The 13,892-nt window shown below is 48.6% G+C and overlaps 1 protein-coding gene across 1 annotated transcript in view; it reads left to right on the forward strand.

Annotated features, from left to right (window-relative positions):
• The first annotated feature begins 493 nt into the window (after positions 1–493).
• edar (ectodysplasin A receptor) overlaps positions 494–13,892 on the forward strand; it is a 37,635-nt gene continuing 24,236 nt past the window's right edge. Inside the window, 3 exon segments of the mRNA XM_056290060.1 lie at positions 494–544; positions 5,614–5,736; positions 11,979–12,160. Coding sequence (XP_056146035.1) covers positions 494–544; positions 5,614–5,736; positions 11,979–12,160 — 356 coding nt within the window.

Below are 13,892 nucleotides of genomic sequence, written 5' to 3' on the forward strand. Positions count from 1 at the left end.
CTCTCTCTCTAGCTCTCTCTCTACCTCTATTTATCTATCTCTCTATCTCTACATCTCTCTTTTCACACTGCCATTGTCTGGGTGACAGGCAGAAGGCAAAGAGAGAGGGAGCTTATTACATGACATCATTTATACGCAGCCAGAAAGAGGAGTGTGTGATGTTAGCCGGCAGTGATGGGGGGATGAGCTATGACGCAGGGGAATGTGATGGGCTGGTCCGCTATCAACTGTTTATGGATGATGACACGTTCACTTGTAAGTGTAGCAGCTAAATCCAGGCCACACACAGACAAAGGCTACACACTGCTACGACTGAAGGCGCGCTTTGTTTGATGACTAACGTTCGAAGAACGCAAACGACTCCACACGTGAAAAGTGTTTTAACATAGACATAAAAAAGCAAGAAAGACCTAATCAGAAACAACGATGTGTCTCTAGTGTCTGTCTTTTTCTTAATGTCTCTTCTACTCTCCCGCAGAAGGAAGAAGTAAAGATGTTGCAGAGGAGAGGGCAGATAAAGTCTCTTCTTCTCTCCTCTTTGTTGGTAAGTTCTGGTTTATTCTTCCACTCATTTGTCCCTCAGCCACTACGTTACGAACGATGCGTTGCCTTAGAAGCTCTTCATTATTTGTCTCGCCATTCACTTGCACGGCGGCAGCAGTGGACACGCCAGGCCGTGCAAGACCGCTGACGCACACTTGGCATCGCCGCCTCTAGACTTTTGGCCTTCTCTGCCAGCTCCTTGCACAACCCTGCAGCATTTGTACCAATTAGTCAACCATAGCGCGTTTAGGTGAACAGCGATCTCTAGAATCTCCCAGAAGATCTCGATTCTCTCCCCTCGTTTTGGTGTCGAAACCCACCTCCGGCGCCTGGCTCCGCCCCTCACCACCACGGCCCGTGTTTACACGCGGCCTACAACCGGATCTGGACGCGCCGCTTTAAACCATTATGCAGATCGTAATTCGAATCGGGTCCTTTAAGTTGCTGCTGACTCTGACGTGACTCGCGCCGATTTGGGATTGTGTGCAAATCAGACGGACACACACGCAGAGGTGTTGCATACACAACAGCGTGTCTGCAACACAAACAAGAAAAGGGGATGCAAGATTGAATTCCTGCTGTGCTGAGGATGGAAAGTTTGAGTCTGTGTGTGCGTGTGTGTGTGTGTGTGTGTGTGTGTGTGTGTGTGTGTGTGTGTGTAGTGACAATGTGGACTCAAACATGCACATATTTAATGCGTTTGTGACATTTAAAAATATTGTTAGGGTAGAAAATAGACAAATAAAGATGGAGAGATAAAAGTGTCATCCACTTGTTTATTTTCCAAGGAACATCATCATGCTGCAGGACTCTGTACTGCAGGTCTGTATTGTAGGTCTGTACTGCTGGTCTGTATTGTAGGTCTGTACTGTAGGTCTGTACTATAGGTCTGTATTGTAGGTCTGTACTGCAGGTCTGTACTGTAGGTCTGTACTGCAGGTCTGTATTGTAGGTCTGTACTGCAGGTCTGTACTGTAGGTCTGTATTATAGGTCTGTATTGTAGGTCTGTACTGTAGGTCTGTACTATAGGTCTGTACTGTAGGTCTGTATTATAGGTCTGTATTGTAGGTCTGTACTGTAGGTCTGTACTATAGGTCTGTACTGTAGGTCTGTATTGTAGGTCTGTACTGTAGGTCTGTACTATAGGTCTGTACTGTGGGTCTGTACTGCAGGTCTGTACTGTAGGTCTGTATTGTAGGTCTGTACTGTAGGTCTGTACTATAGGTCTGTACTGTAGGTCTGTACTATAGGTCTGTACTGTAGGTCTGTACTATAGGTCTGTACTGTAGGTCTGTACTGCAGGTCTGTACTGTAGGTCTGTATTGTAGGTCTGTACTATAGGTCTGTACTATAGGTCTGTACTGTAGGTCTGTATTGTAGGTCTGTACTGTAGGTCTGTACCATAGGACTGTACTGTAGGTCTGTACTATAGATCTGTATTGTAGGTCTGTACTGCAGGTCTGTATTGTAGGTCTGCACTGTAGGTCTGTACCATAGGACTGTACTGTAGGTCTGTACTATAGACCCTTCTACAGTTTGTAAACAGTGATGACGTGGGGTGGATGCTTGGCATTTAGGCAACGGAAGTATGGCGGAGTAAGCTAGTTTGTCAAGCTATGCAAGGGGATTAACGACAAAAGATCACGAAAGTTACCTGAATAAATTAACTTTGGCGAACGGCAACCGACTTCCAGATCCGTGTGGTATTACCGAGTGGGTGGAAGACGTTACTAAGTGGCCTAACATCCAGTGGCCAGATATATATATATATATATATATATATATATATATATATATATATATATATATATATATATATATATATACATATTTGGTGGAGAAACTGAGCGTACACACAAGAGAAATTGCGGCATACAAGTCACTGGATGCTTACAACTATTTTGTCTGTGGTCACTTACAAAATGTAAAATACCATGATGTAGACTCTGAGTTCTATGTCCTGAAATCCCAAGTCTTGCCAAGTCTTGTTTTGTGCACAACACAAAGATTCAGTTTACTGTCACAGAGGAGGGAGTAAACCGGAGAAATATTCACATTTAAGAGGCTAAAAGCAGAGAATTTGCACAATTGTTCTTATAAATGACTCAGATCAAGGTGTTGTCACAATGTATATTTAATAACAGCTCTCAATTAACAGCTGCAGGTCCAAATTATTTTGAGAGGAAAACAAAAACAACGTTACACGTTCTGACAATTCACCGTTATGTTCCAGAAGTTCCCAAAACCCTGATTCCTTTGTTATCTGCTTGTCAGAAACCCGCCCACCCCAACCGGGGGACAGAAATGAAATTTCTCCAGCTGGAGCGGTGCCAATCAAATATTTAATAGTGTTGGTGTGTTTATAGTTTGACCATGTCTGGGCCCTGGCAGTCAGATAACTGGGTCTAGCAATGAAAACCTCTGTGCAATCAATCATGCAGCGGCATCTTTTAAAGTCTCGCTTGAAGATTTTAGGCAGGTTCTGTAGTATAGCTCCCTTACTCGGCCATTTAATGAGTGGCTTGAGGACTATCAAATCAAATCAAATCCATTTTATCTGTATAGCCCGATATAACAAATTACAAATTTGCCTCAGTGGGCTTAACAGCAACACAACATCCTGTCCATCCTATGGCCATAGCAGGTATCCAGCTCCCACAAATGTTTGATAAGGTGGTTTCTGATACCTTAAATCTATAGGCTAAATCAGTATTAGTTAGGCCCAGCCTTAATTAAACCAACGTGTCTACTTATCCATGCACGCTACAATATCCTTACCAGGGCAGTGATCCATGCTGCCGACTCGTCCTGGAGTTTCAGAAGGAGCAGTCTGATGTGGTGGAGTGTACACCCTTTCATCTCGCCTCCTTTCCCTATGGTACCTTAACATAAAAAAGCTAAATTAATGAACATAAATACTGGTCAGAGGCCATATTACAGGACATTCCTAACTTGCAGATCCTATCTTAGCTGTTGGGTTACAATTAGATATTGGGTTATGATTTGCTTAATACCAACTGGAGAACAATCCTATCTTAGACAACCCTATCGTCTTCACTTTAACCTTAAGACGGTCAATATTTGTAATACAGCCCCAATTTCTCAAAGCCAGCAGCTGCAAGCTCCAAAGTGCTCTGAATAGCATGAAATGAAAGAGGGGGAAAGGTCATTCTAAAATGATTAGGAAGTGTTAGGCCTAATTATTCTGACCTTTCCACCTTTGCCTCGGGGTTCGGACTTTGTTTTGTGTACTTCAACACAGAGGGCACAAAATCAGGACTCTGTGAGTCCAGCGACGCCTCACCTGTAAATAGCCAGACACGCCACATTAGCCAGATAATAGCGGCTAACGCCGCTTATTGGTTACTTTAGTCTGCATCTAAACCAGGCACTCCAGTGAAACCAGAGAGTAGTGGATAATTTACCTGATAGAAAATGGCCGCTGCAGACGCTGGCATCTGGATCGGGTCCTCAGTCCAGTTGTCATGAGCACGTTTGATGGCTCGCAGCCGCAGGCGCCTCCGGTGGCTCTGGAATGGCCGTGATCCCGTCGGTATTGGGCAAAACTTCAGTCTGCTGTTGGTAGAGTAGCGATTCGTACAGCCAAACACACAACAAGCGCACATTTTGGTGCTGCTTATACTGCTGAATAAACTTTGTCATCTCCTCTTCCTCGTCTGAACCCGTGAATGGATGGGAGACTTGGGGGTAGCGTTTCACTTTTGTTCCCTAAATGCGCGCATACTTTTGATGACGTAGGCTGTAAAGGGTCTATAAGTGTGTACTGTAGGTCTGTACTATAGGTCTGTATTGCAGGTCTGTACCATAGGTCTGTACTATAGACCTGTACTGTAGGTCTGTACTGTAGGTCTGTACTATAGGTCTGTATTGCAGGTCTGTACCATAGGTCTGTACTATAGACCTGTACTGTAGGTCTGTACTGTAGGCCTGTACTGTAGGTCTATACTGTAGGTCTGTACTATAGGCCTGTACTGTAGGTCTGTACTGTAGGTCTGTACTGTAGACCTGTACTGTAGGTCTGTACTATAGGTCTGTACTATAGGTCTGTACTGTAGGTCTGCACTATAGGCCTGCCTGTACTGTAGGCCTGTACTGTAGGTCTGTAATATAGGCCTGTACTGTAGCTCTGTACTGTAGGTCTGTACTGTAGGACTGTACTGTAGGTCTATACTGTAGATCTGTACTGTAGACCTGTACTGTAGCTCTGTACTGTAAGTCTGTATTGTAGGTTTGTACTATAGGTCTGTATTGTAGGTCTGTAACATAGGACTGTACTGTAGGTCTTTACTATAGGTGTATACTGTAGGTCTGTACTGTAGGTCTGTAATATAGGTCTGTACTGTAGCTCTGTACTGTAGCTCTGTACTGTAGGCCTGTACTGTAGCTCTGTACTGTAGCTCTGCACTGTAGGCCTGTACTGTAGCTCTGTACTGTAGCTCTGTATTGTAGGCCTGTACTGTAGGTCTGTACTATAGGTGTATACTGTAGCTCTGTACTGTAGGTCTGTATTGTAGCTCTGTACTGTAGGTCTGTACTGTAGGTCTGTATTGTAGGTCTGTACTGTAGGTCTGTACTGTAGGTCTGTACTGTAGGCCTGTGCTGTAGCTCTGTACTGTAGGTCTGTACTGTAGACTGCCTTTCACTCAAACACAGTAACAGCTGCTTTTTATCAGCATGAGTCACAATGATACTCTCCCCCCCGCACACACACACACAGACGGATGAAGTTATAAAGGCATATGATGCAGAATGTTTCCCCTGTCAAATATACAATTGTTCGTCAACATCGGAATTGAAGTGTTACTCTCATATTGGTAATAGCGATGATAAATCAATGGCACTTAATTTTTAAGGCGCCTCTTTAACAGTTTTATGCGTTTCCTCACATATGAAAACACAGCAGATATGAAAAAGCTTGCTGAAAGGAACAATGGAAAAAAACATTAAATTCCTGTTCATCTTCTCTCTCACTCTCTCTCTCTCCCTCTGTCTCCCCCTCTGTCTCTCTCCCTCTGTCTCTCTCCCTCTGTCTTTCTGCCCTCCTCTAGATGTGTTGTGCCTTGTCTGTGCGTGCTGAGTACTCCAGCTGTGGCGAGTTTGAGTTCTTCAACCACACGAGTAACAGCTGCCAGGCCTGCCCTCAGTGCCAGCCTGGACAGGAGCCCCACATGGTGAGAGACACACACACACACACACACACACACACACACACACACACACACACACACACACACACACACAACCACGTGCTAACACACCAGCGTATCAGTAATTGTCAGAAGGCCGTACTCGAACGCACACATAACCCGTTTTAACCGAGCAGTCCCAGATCCCCCCCCCCCCCCCGACCAGCCCTTCACCGAGACGAGAGGTGAGCCGGGAGATGGCACGGGAAACCTGACCTCATGAACTGTGCACTGCAGACTTCTGCTCAGACCACCCACGCTGACAGTTTGACAGCTTACATGCACGCACAAGACGCCAGTACAACGCAAAGACACAGGCACACACATGCATGCATGCATGCATGCATGCATTAAAGCACATGTGCACACTTGTGCACCTGTGAGAATGTGGTAAGTAGAATGACTATCTGCAGTGCACAGTGCACATATGTAGCAAGAGAGTTTGAGATGCTAACTTATTAGCATGCTAGCCCTATTTGGCTGATTGTAATGCATTTACCGGGTTAGTCTAACAGCCCCCCACGGTGGCCAGTATTGTTGTGTATTTTTCTAAACGGGCTGCCCATGCATGGCCGAACCCCACTACTGAGATGTCGCGGTAAGCCAGGGGTCCCCAATAGGCGGCCCGCGGGCCACGTCCGGCCCGTGACGGGTTGATTTATGGTCCGCGAGAATTTTTGGAGAGATGCCAGAAGGAAGAAATTTTTGTATTTCCCTACCAAAAAAATAAAATAAAATAATGAATTTCTTTGTAAAAGTAAGACTAGTAATATATCGAAAAATAAATGAAAAATCTCTGTTTAAATTATAATGCCTGCAACGTATCGACACCGAAACAAGCTAACGAACAACACGCGGCTGGAGGTTGAGTGGCCCGTGGTTTTAAAAGTGGCCCTAAAAGTGGCCCGCCATGAAAAGTAATTGGGGACCCCTGTGGTAAGCAATAAGTAGCGTGGACCGGTCTTAGTGACATGTGAGTCGCGATACAGGCTGACGGGACACGACGCGGGTTTGATAGTTTGCTGAGCAAGCCATCTCAAACCGGAAGTCGGCTGTTCCTTCAGCCTACTGCTGCCGGGACCTGCGGGGAGACGTCACATCGGGTGTTGGCTGTAGATTTTTTTTGGACCCCCCCCCCTCTTTTTTTCCCTAATTGTACTTGGCCAATTACCCCACTCTTCCAAGCCGTCCCGGTCTCTGCTCCACCCCCTCTGCCGAGCCGGGGAAGGCTGCAGACTACCACATGCCTCCTCCCATACATGTGGAGTCACCAGCCGCTTCTTTTCACCTGACAGTGAGGAGTTTCACCAGGGGGACGTAGCGCATGGGAGGATCACGCTATTCCCCCCAGTTCTCCCCCCCTCTCCCCCCGAACAGGCGCGCCGACCGACCAGAGGAGGCGCTAGTGCAGCGATCAGGACACATACCCACATCCGTCTCCCCGCTTGCAGACACGGCCAATTGTGTCTGTAGGGACGCCCGACCAGGTCGGAGGTAACACGGGGATTCAAACCAGCGACCCCCATGTTGCTAGGCAACGGAATAGGCCGCCACACCACCCGGACACCCGGTGGGCATAGATTTTAGAGCAGGTGCAGGGCAGCATGGCCAGGCATATTCTATGAAGGTAGCCTTGTTGAGGAGGTGCAGAGAGGTCGAGTCCAGGACGTGGAAATGTGCCGTTGAGCCCTGCCGGCAAACATTGTGACAACCTTTAGTTAAATGGCTGTCAAGCCGTCACGCCCAGATCCGTTTTTCCGATATCGGTCTCGAGACAGCCACAACGGACAACTATTTCAACATCCATCCATCCATCCGTCATCCAAACCGCCTATCCTGCTCTCAGGGTGGCGGGGATGCTGGAGCCTATCCCAGCAGCCACTGGGCGGCAGGCGGGGAGACACCCTGGACAGGCCGCCAGTCCGTCACAGCCCCCCCCCCACACACACACACACCTAGGGACCATTTAGCACGGCCAGTTCACCTGACCTACATGTCTTTGGACCGTGGGAAGAATCCAGAGCCCCGGCAGGAAACCCATAAATCAGTGCAGTTTTTTCCGGTGCTGCCATGTTTACTGTGCCACAGTAGAAACCACAAGGCCAACCCCCAGCAGCATATAACCCCCTTCTATGCTGCACTAACCACTTAAAGACAATCACTCAAAAATGCAAAAACATACAAACATTGACTTCCGCACCAAACTCCCCTTTCCGTTTCCAGAATATTCCTCGCTCGAACCGGGAACGCCGCGCACACGTCTTCTGACCTGCGGAGGCCAAACGACCTTCTGCAGAACCCGGTCCGACAGGACATTATCCGGTTGTACTCCAGTAAATACAGACATTATTAATGAAAACAAGCGGAGCAGCAGATGTGGCGACCTCCTTCTCTGACACAGCTGTTCTCCCTGGCTCAGCCGCGCTCGGCCGGGCCTGTCGCTCGGCTCGCCGAGGAGCCGGCCCTTTTCTGCTCGCCCGTTAATGGCTTCGGCCTCCCTTCCTGGCGCCAGGGTACCGCTTCACGAAAGACGTGCTACCCGGGTTTCATGTCGTGATGACGGCGTGCGGTGTAAGCGAGAGGACAGCGGTGGAGGTCAGAGCCGGCGGGGGGGGGGGCGCTTGTGACGCGGGGTCTTTAAGTTATGCCAGGCCAGTTTATGCTAGGCCAGTTTATGCTAGGCCAGCTTATGCCAGGCCAGTTTATGCTAGGCCAGTTTATGCTAGGCCAGCTTATGCTAGGCCAGTTTATGCTAGGCCAGTTTATGCCAGGCCAGTTTATGCCAGGCTAGTTTATGCCAGGCCAGCTTATGCTAGGCCAGTTTATGCTAGGCCAGTTTCTGCTAGGCCAGTTTATGCCAGGCCAGTTTATGCTAGGCCAGTTTATGCCAGGCCAGTTTATGCTAGGCCAGTTTATGCCAGGCCAGCTTATGCTAGGCCAGTTTATGCTAGGCCAGTTTATGCTAGACCAGTTTATGCCAGGCCAGTTTATGCTAGGCCAGTTTATGCCAGGCCAGTTTATGCCAGGCCAGTTTATGCTAGGCCAGTTTATGCCAGGCCAGCGGCCTCATGGATCAGCCGTTACTATGGGCAAATGTGTTCTGACACACCCATGGAATTTCTTAGCCCTCATGGTTGTCTGACAGGCAGCAGCAAAGCATGATGGTTATCTGTAATTCCTTCCTCCTAACATCTACCGTCTACCTCTTGCAGCGAGCCATCGGCCGGGCCTGCAGAGACACCAGTGTTCGCCAGTGGGTGTCCACATTCAGGTCTTACCCAGGTTCTACACCGGCCTCTGAGACAAACGTCAGGGCTACAAAATCCCGTGGGTGTGTAAGAACACATCTGCCCATAGTAACGACTGATGCAGGAGGCCCCAAGGTGGCGCGAGGGGCCATTAAAGTCTTCTAATGCCATGTCAAAACCCACCCGAAGGCGTCTCGGCACACGAAGAGGTGCGTGGTCGGGGCACAACCGACCCTCTGCACCAGAATTATTATTATTATTACATGTCGCTGCAGGGGGTCTTTCAACGTCCCCGTGCCGTTTCCCACCGAGGATGGTCGAGAATCCCGTATAGATCTGATAGAAAAGACAATAGAATAAATGGAATGCATACATTAATTAAATGGTCAATTAACAGTTCACCTAAGAGGCCATATTATATTATATTGTATTGTTATTATTGTTATTATGATTGTAACCTACTGATAAGACCCACTGGCCGATCAACTAGAGGGTCTGACCCTTTAGCCTAGCGGTTAGTGATGTCGCCTTGTGTGGTGCGGTACACCCCGTGTCGAATCCCGTGCCGGGCGAGAAAGTAGCTCGGTTACATGATTATGATTATTGCCATCGTTATGATTATTGTGATTATTATTATGTCCGCCGCGTGATGGTTTGTCCCGCGTGGGTCGTGGTTTAGGAATGCTACCCATCCTTGCGGGCCTGAGATGTTTCTATCCTCCCTCCGCTGCTTTCTTTCTCGACCCCCCCCCTCCCCCGCCCCCTCCTGTAGGTCTGCACGCGCTGTTACTCGACGGACAAACTGCGTTTCCATTCCAGACTATTTGATCGGCTCTCAAAGAAATCCAGAAACCTGTTGTCGGACGCGTGGGTCCGACAACAACCGAGCCACGTTTTTATGACTCAGTCACTTTAACCCCGGAGATCCAAAGCGGGGATGCAGACGGATCATGCGTGTTTCACCTGCTGCAACACCGGGAAGGGGACCGGGTAACTAGTGGGGCGCAGCATCACGTGGACCTGTGTTGGACTGCCTTGCAGCTGGATCATATCGATCCCGTATGCCACGAGGAGGGCTTCAGAGTTAGCGGCCAAATACTGCTCCCTGCTCCTCTGCAGCGCGGCTGGTGTGGCGCTGCTGGGAAAACAAGGCCAGCGAGAACCTGCACGCGGTCCAGACTGAAAAACACCAGCACAAAACCATCCACTGTTTTTTCGAGCTCCATGTTAGGTACAAGAGGCGATCATAGCACACGGTGGGTCATTAAAGTCCCTGCTGTTGCCGGGTGTGTCCACAAGGGGGCTTTTGCGGGGAAACGCTGGGCTTCATAAGCAGCGTGGCAGTGGAGTCCAGCAGCGCTCCCAGGCTCGAGGAATTCAGCAAGAGGCACATGGTCAAGACCTCCATGAGGGGTTGTGTCGGGATGAGTCTGAATGAACGTTGGTGTGGACATGATAACACAGCTCAGCTGGAACCACGGAGGGAGACGGGACGGTCCGCTGCCCAATGAGCTGCAGCCTAGACACACGGGGTTTTACGCCAGGAAGCACAGCACTCATTCATCTGAACGACACCTAAAAGTCTATATTAAATATGCTCCGCAGGAGAACTTTGCTGTTTCAGTCGCGAGGGCATGATTGACTGAAAGCCACCAAAAAAAAAAAAATTGGAAAAAAAATAATGAAGAATGAAATATGAATAACGAAATAAAATGAAATGAAATAATGAATAATGAAAAATAATTAATTAAATAAATTAAAAAAAAGGTTTTTGAAAGGATGCTGCCCACCTACACTCCCAGCACTCAACGTTTCAGACTGGCCGAGTGTCACTCTGTGTGTGTGTGTGTGTGTGTGTGTGTGTGTGTGTGTGTGTGTGTGTGTGTGATGGTCTGGCAGCCTGTCCAGAGTGTCTCCCCACCTGCCGCCCAATGACTGCTGGGATAGGCTCCAGCATCCCCGCGACCCTGAGAGCAGGATAAGCAGTTTGGATGATGGATGGATGGATTGATGGATGGATGGATGGATGGATGGATGGATGGGGGAAAAAAATTATGCAATGAAAACTTTAGCTAATAGCTAGCTGAGTGTTTCTTGTAGTTAAGAATAAAAGCTTCCTCATCCAAAACTAAAACCATTCCCATTTTCAGCGGAACCGGAACAAAACAACAACAACAACACGGGTTCGGGGAAGCAGACGGACTCAGTAAACCCATGGGGACATTTTGACCCCTCTGACGTGTCACAGTGAAGTCCCCACTGTGCCGAGGCCGTGCAGCGGGACGGGGGCGGGGCGTGGGACGACGAGCCCGAGGCCTCAACACAAACAAAAGCCCGCTGAGATGAAAGGAGCGGCGGTCGTCACACGCTGTTACATTGTATCCTCTTCGCACACCGGCGCGTTAAGACATTCCGCGAGCCGGCTTTCCCGCCAGATATGGAAACATGACGGAACTGCCTGGAAAAGAAGGGCGTTCTCATCTGGTCTGGAAGAGCTTTATAGGAATACATCGGGGGGGGGGGGCAGGGGAGGTGGGGGGGGGGGCGCTCTGGCTCCCAGCTGAGGAGATAAGAGGAAATTGATTTCTTTAAAGACAGAATGATGGGTTGGTCATCCTAAATAGGACCAGGCATGGAGATATTCACACGCTCGCGTGGACCTCTGCGACAAATCAGTTTTTTTCTCCGTTCCCACAGCAGAGACGTCAGTGTGCGTGCATGCGTGTGTGCATGCGTGTGTGCGCTATTACAAAAACACGCATGTGATTTGCTTCCTTCGAAAAACATGAGATCAAATTTATGCACATTAATTTGCTCGCGGAGCGGGGTCGTTGTTCTCATTCAAACCTCATTGTGGGACGGCGTGAGTGTGAACACATGCTCGGCACATGTGTGTGCGCGCTCCGCGGCCCTTCGCGCGTGCGTGCGTCCGGTACTCATCCGCGGGCGCTGTGTGTGTTTTTTGTGTGTCCTCCGCAGACCTGTGGCTACGGCGTGAAGGACGAGGACTTCGCCTGCGTGGCGTGCCCGCAGGGCAAGTACTCCAAAGGCAAGTACGAGTTCTGCAGACGCCACAAAGACTGCGACGCCCTCTACCGGGCCACCGTGCTCGTACCCGGAACCGCTGACAGCGACGCGGAGTGCGGACCCTGCCTCCCGGGGTGAGCGCGCGCACCCACACACACACACACACACACACACACGCCGGATCCAAGGTGTGTAAGCGTCCCGACTTTGCCAAAACATTTGAGTTTCCATAGAAGAAGTACGTCTCGTTATCCCACGTGACATTTTTCATAATTAAATATTCTGTTTTAATAGACCCGTGTCTGCAGTTATGCATATGTATATGATGGAAGCTGTGGCCATGACATTTGGGCGGCACGGTGGCCCAGCGGTTAGCGCCGTTGCCTCCCAGCAAGACGGTCCTGGGTTCGAATCCCGGGTCCTTCCTGTGTGGGGTTTGCATGTTCTCCCCGTGTCTGCGTGGGTTTCCTCCCACCGCCGAAAGAGACATGCACGTTAGGGTTAATACCCCTGCCCGTGCCCCTGAGCAAGGCAATAGGAAGAAATAACTGCTCCTAGCTAGACAGCTAGCATGGGTTGAATGCAGAGAGTACATTTCATTTGTATGTATGTAATACATGAGTAATAAAGAGTGTTCTATTCTATTCTATTCTATTCTATTCTATTCTATTCTATTCTATTCTATTGAATGTCACTGTTAGAATAAAGCTTCCATAGGAAGAGTGCCGGCACTGATCACAGTGCACTGCAAGGTCTTACGTCTTCACAAGGACCACAGAGGAAACTAGACCGTGACGTCACCTTCAACATGTTTAACATTCACATTCTACTAAATACACTGGAGACAGGCTCACGAGCACAAGGCCATGAACACCCAGTTCCCCCTCGGGGACGAATAAAGTATTCTGATTCTGGTTCTGGTTCTGATTCTGAATACCGGGATGGCATCCAGCGCTGTACCTGTGCCCCCGTCCACAGGGTCAGGGGTTGTGTCAGGAAGGGAGTCCCACGTAACATTTTGCCAAATCAGTATGCGGACTGACAAGACCATACCGGATCAGTCAAGACCATACCGGATCAGTCAAGACCATACCGGATCAGTCAAGACCATACCAGATCAGTCAAGACAATACCGGATCAGTCAAGACCATACCGGATCAGTCAAGACTATACCGAATCAGTCAAGACAATACCGAATCAGTCAAGACAATACCGAATCAATCAAGACCATGGCGGATCAGTCAAGACCATACCGGATGAGTCAATACTATACTGGATCAGTCAAGACAAAACCAGATCAGTCAAGGTCATACCGGATCAGTCAAGACTATACTGGATCAGTCAAGACAAAACCAGATCAGTCAAGACAATACCGGATCAGTCAAGACTATACCGAATCAGTCAAGACCATACCGGATCAGTCAAGACAAAACCAGATCAGTCAAGACCATACCGGATCAGTCAAGACTATACCGAATCAGTCAAGACCATACCAGATCAGTCAAGACCATACGGGATCAGTCAAGACAAAGCCAGATCAGTCAAGACCATACCGAATCAGTCAAGACCATACCGGTCCAGCTGAGGCCCGCATTAACAACGGCCGCCATTGGTGCTGTGGCCTCACAGGGTCCCGATGAAAACGATAAAATCTGCTGTGGCGACCCCTGAGAAACAGGGAACAAGCTGGAAGAAGAAGAAGAAGAAGAAGATACTCTAATAAATACCAAGTTTTAAGAGTTGTTTAAAAGTTTGAAGAACAGTTCATACCCAGATGGATACATACACACACACACACACACACATATATATATATATATATATGTGTGTGTGTGTGTGTGTGTATATATACACTTTTCATGTCTG

The sequence above is a fragment of the Lampris incognitus genome, chromosome 11 (genome assembly GCF_029633865.1).
Source record: "Lampris incognitus isolate fLamInc1 chromosome 11, fLamInc1.hap2, whole genome shotgun sequence".
Lineage (NCBI taxonomy): Eukaryota > Metazoa > Chordata > Actinopteri > Lampriformes > Lampridae > Lampris > Lampris incognitus.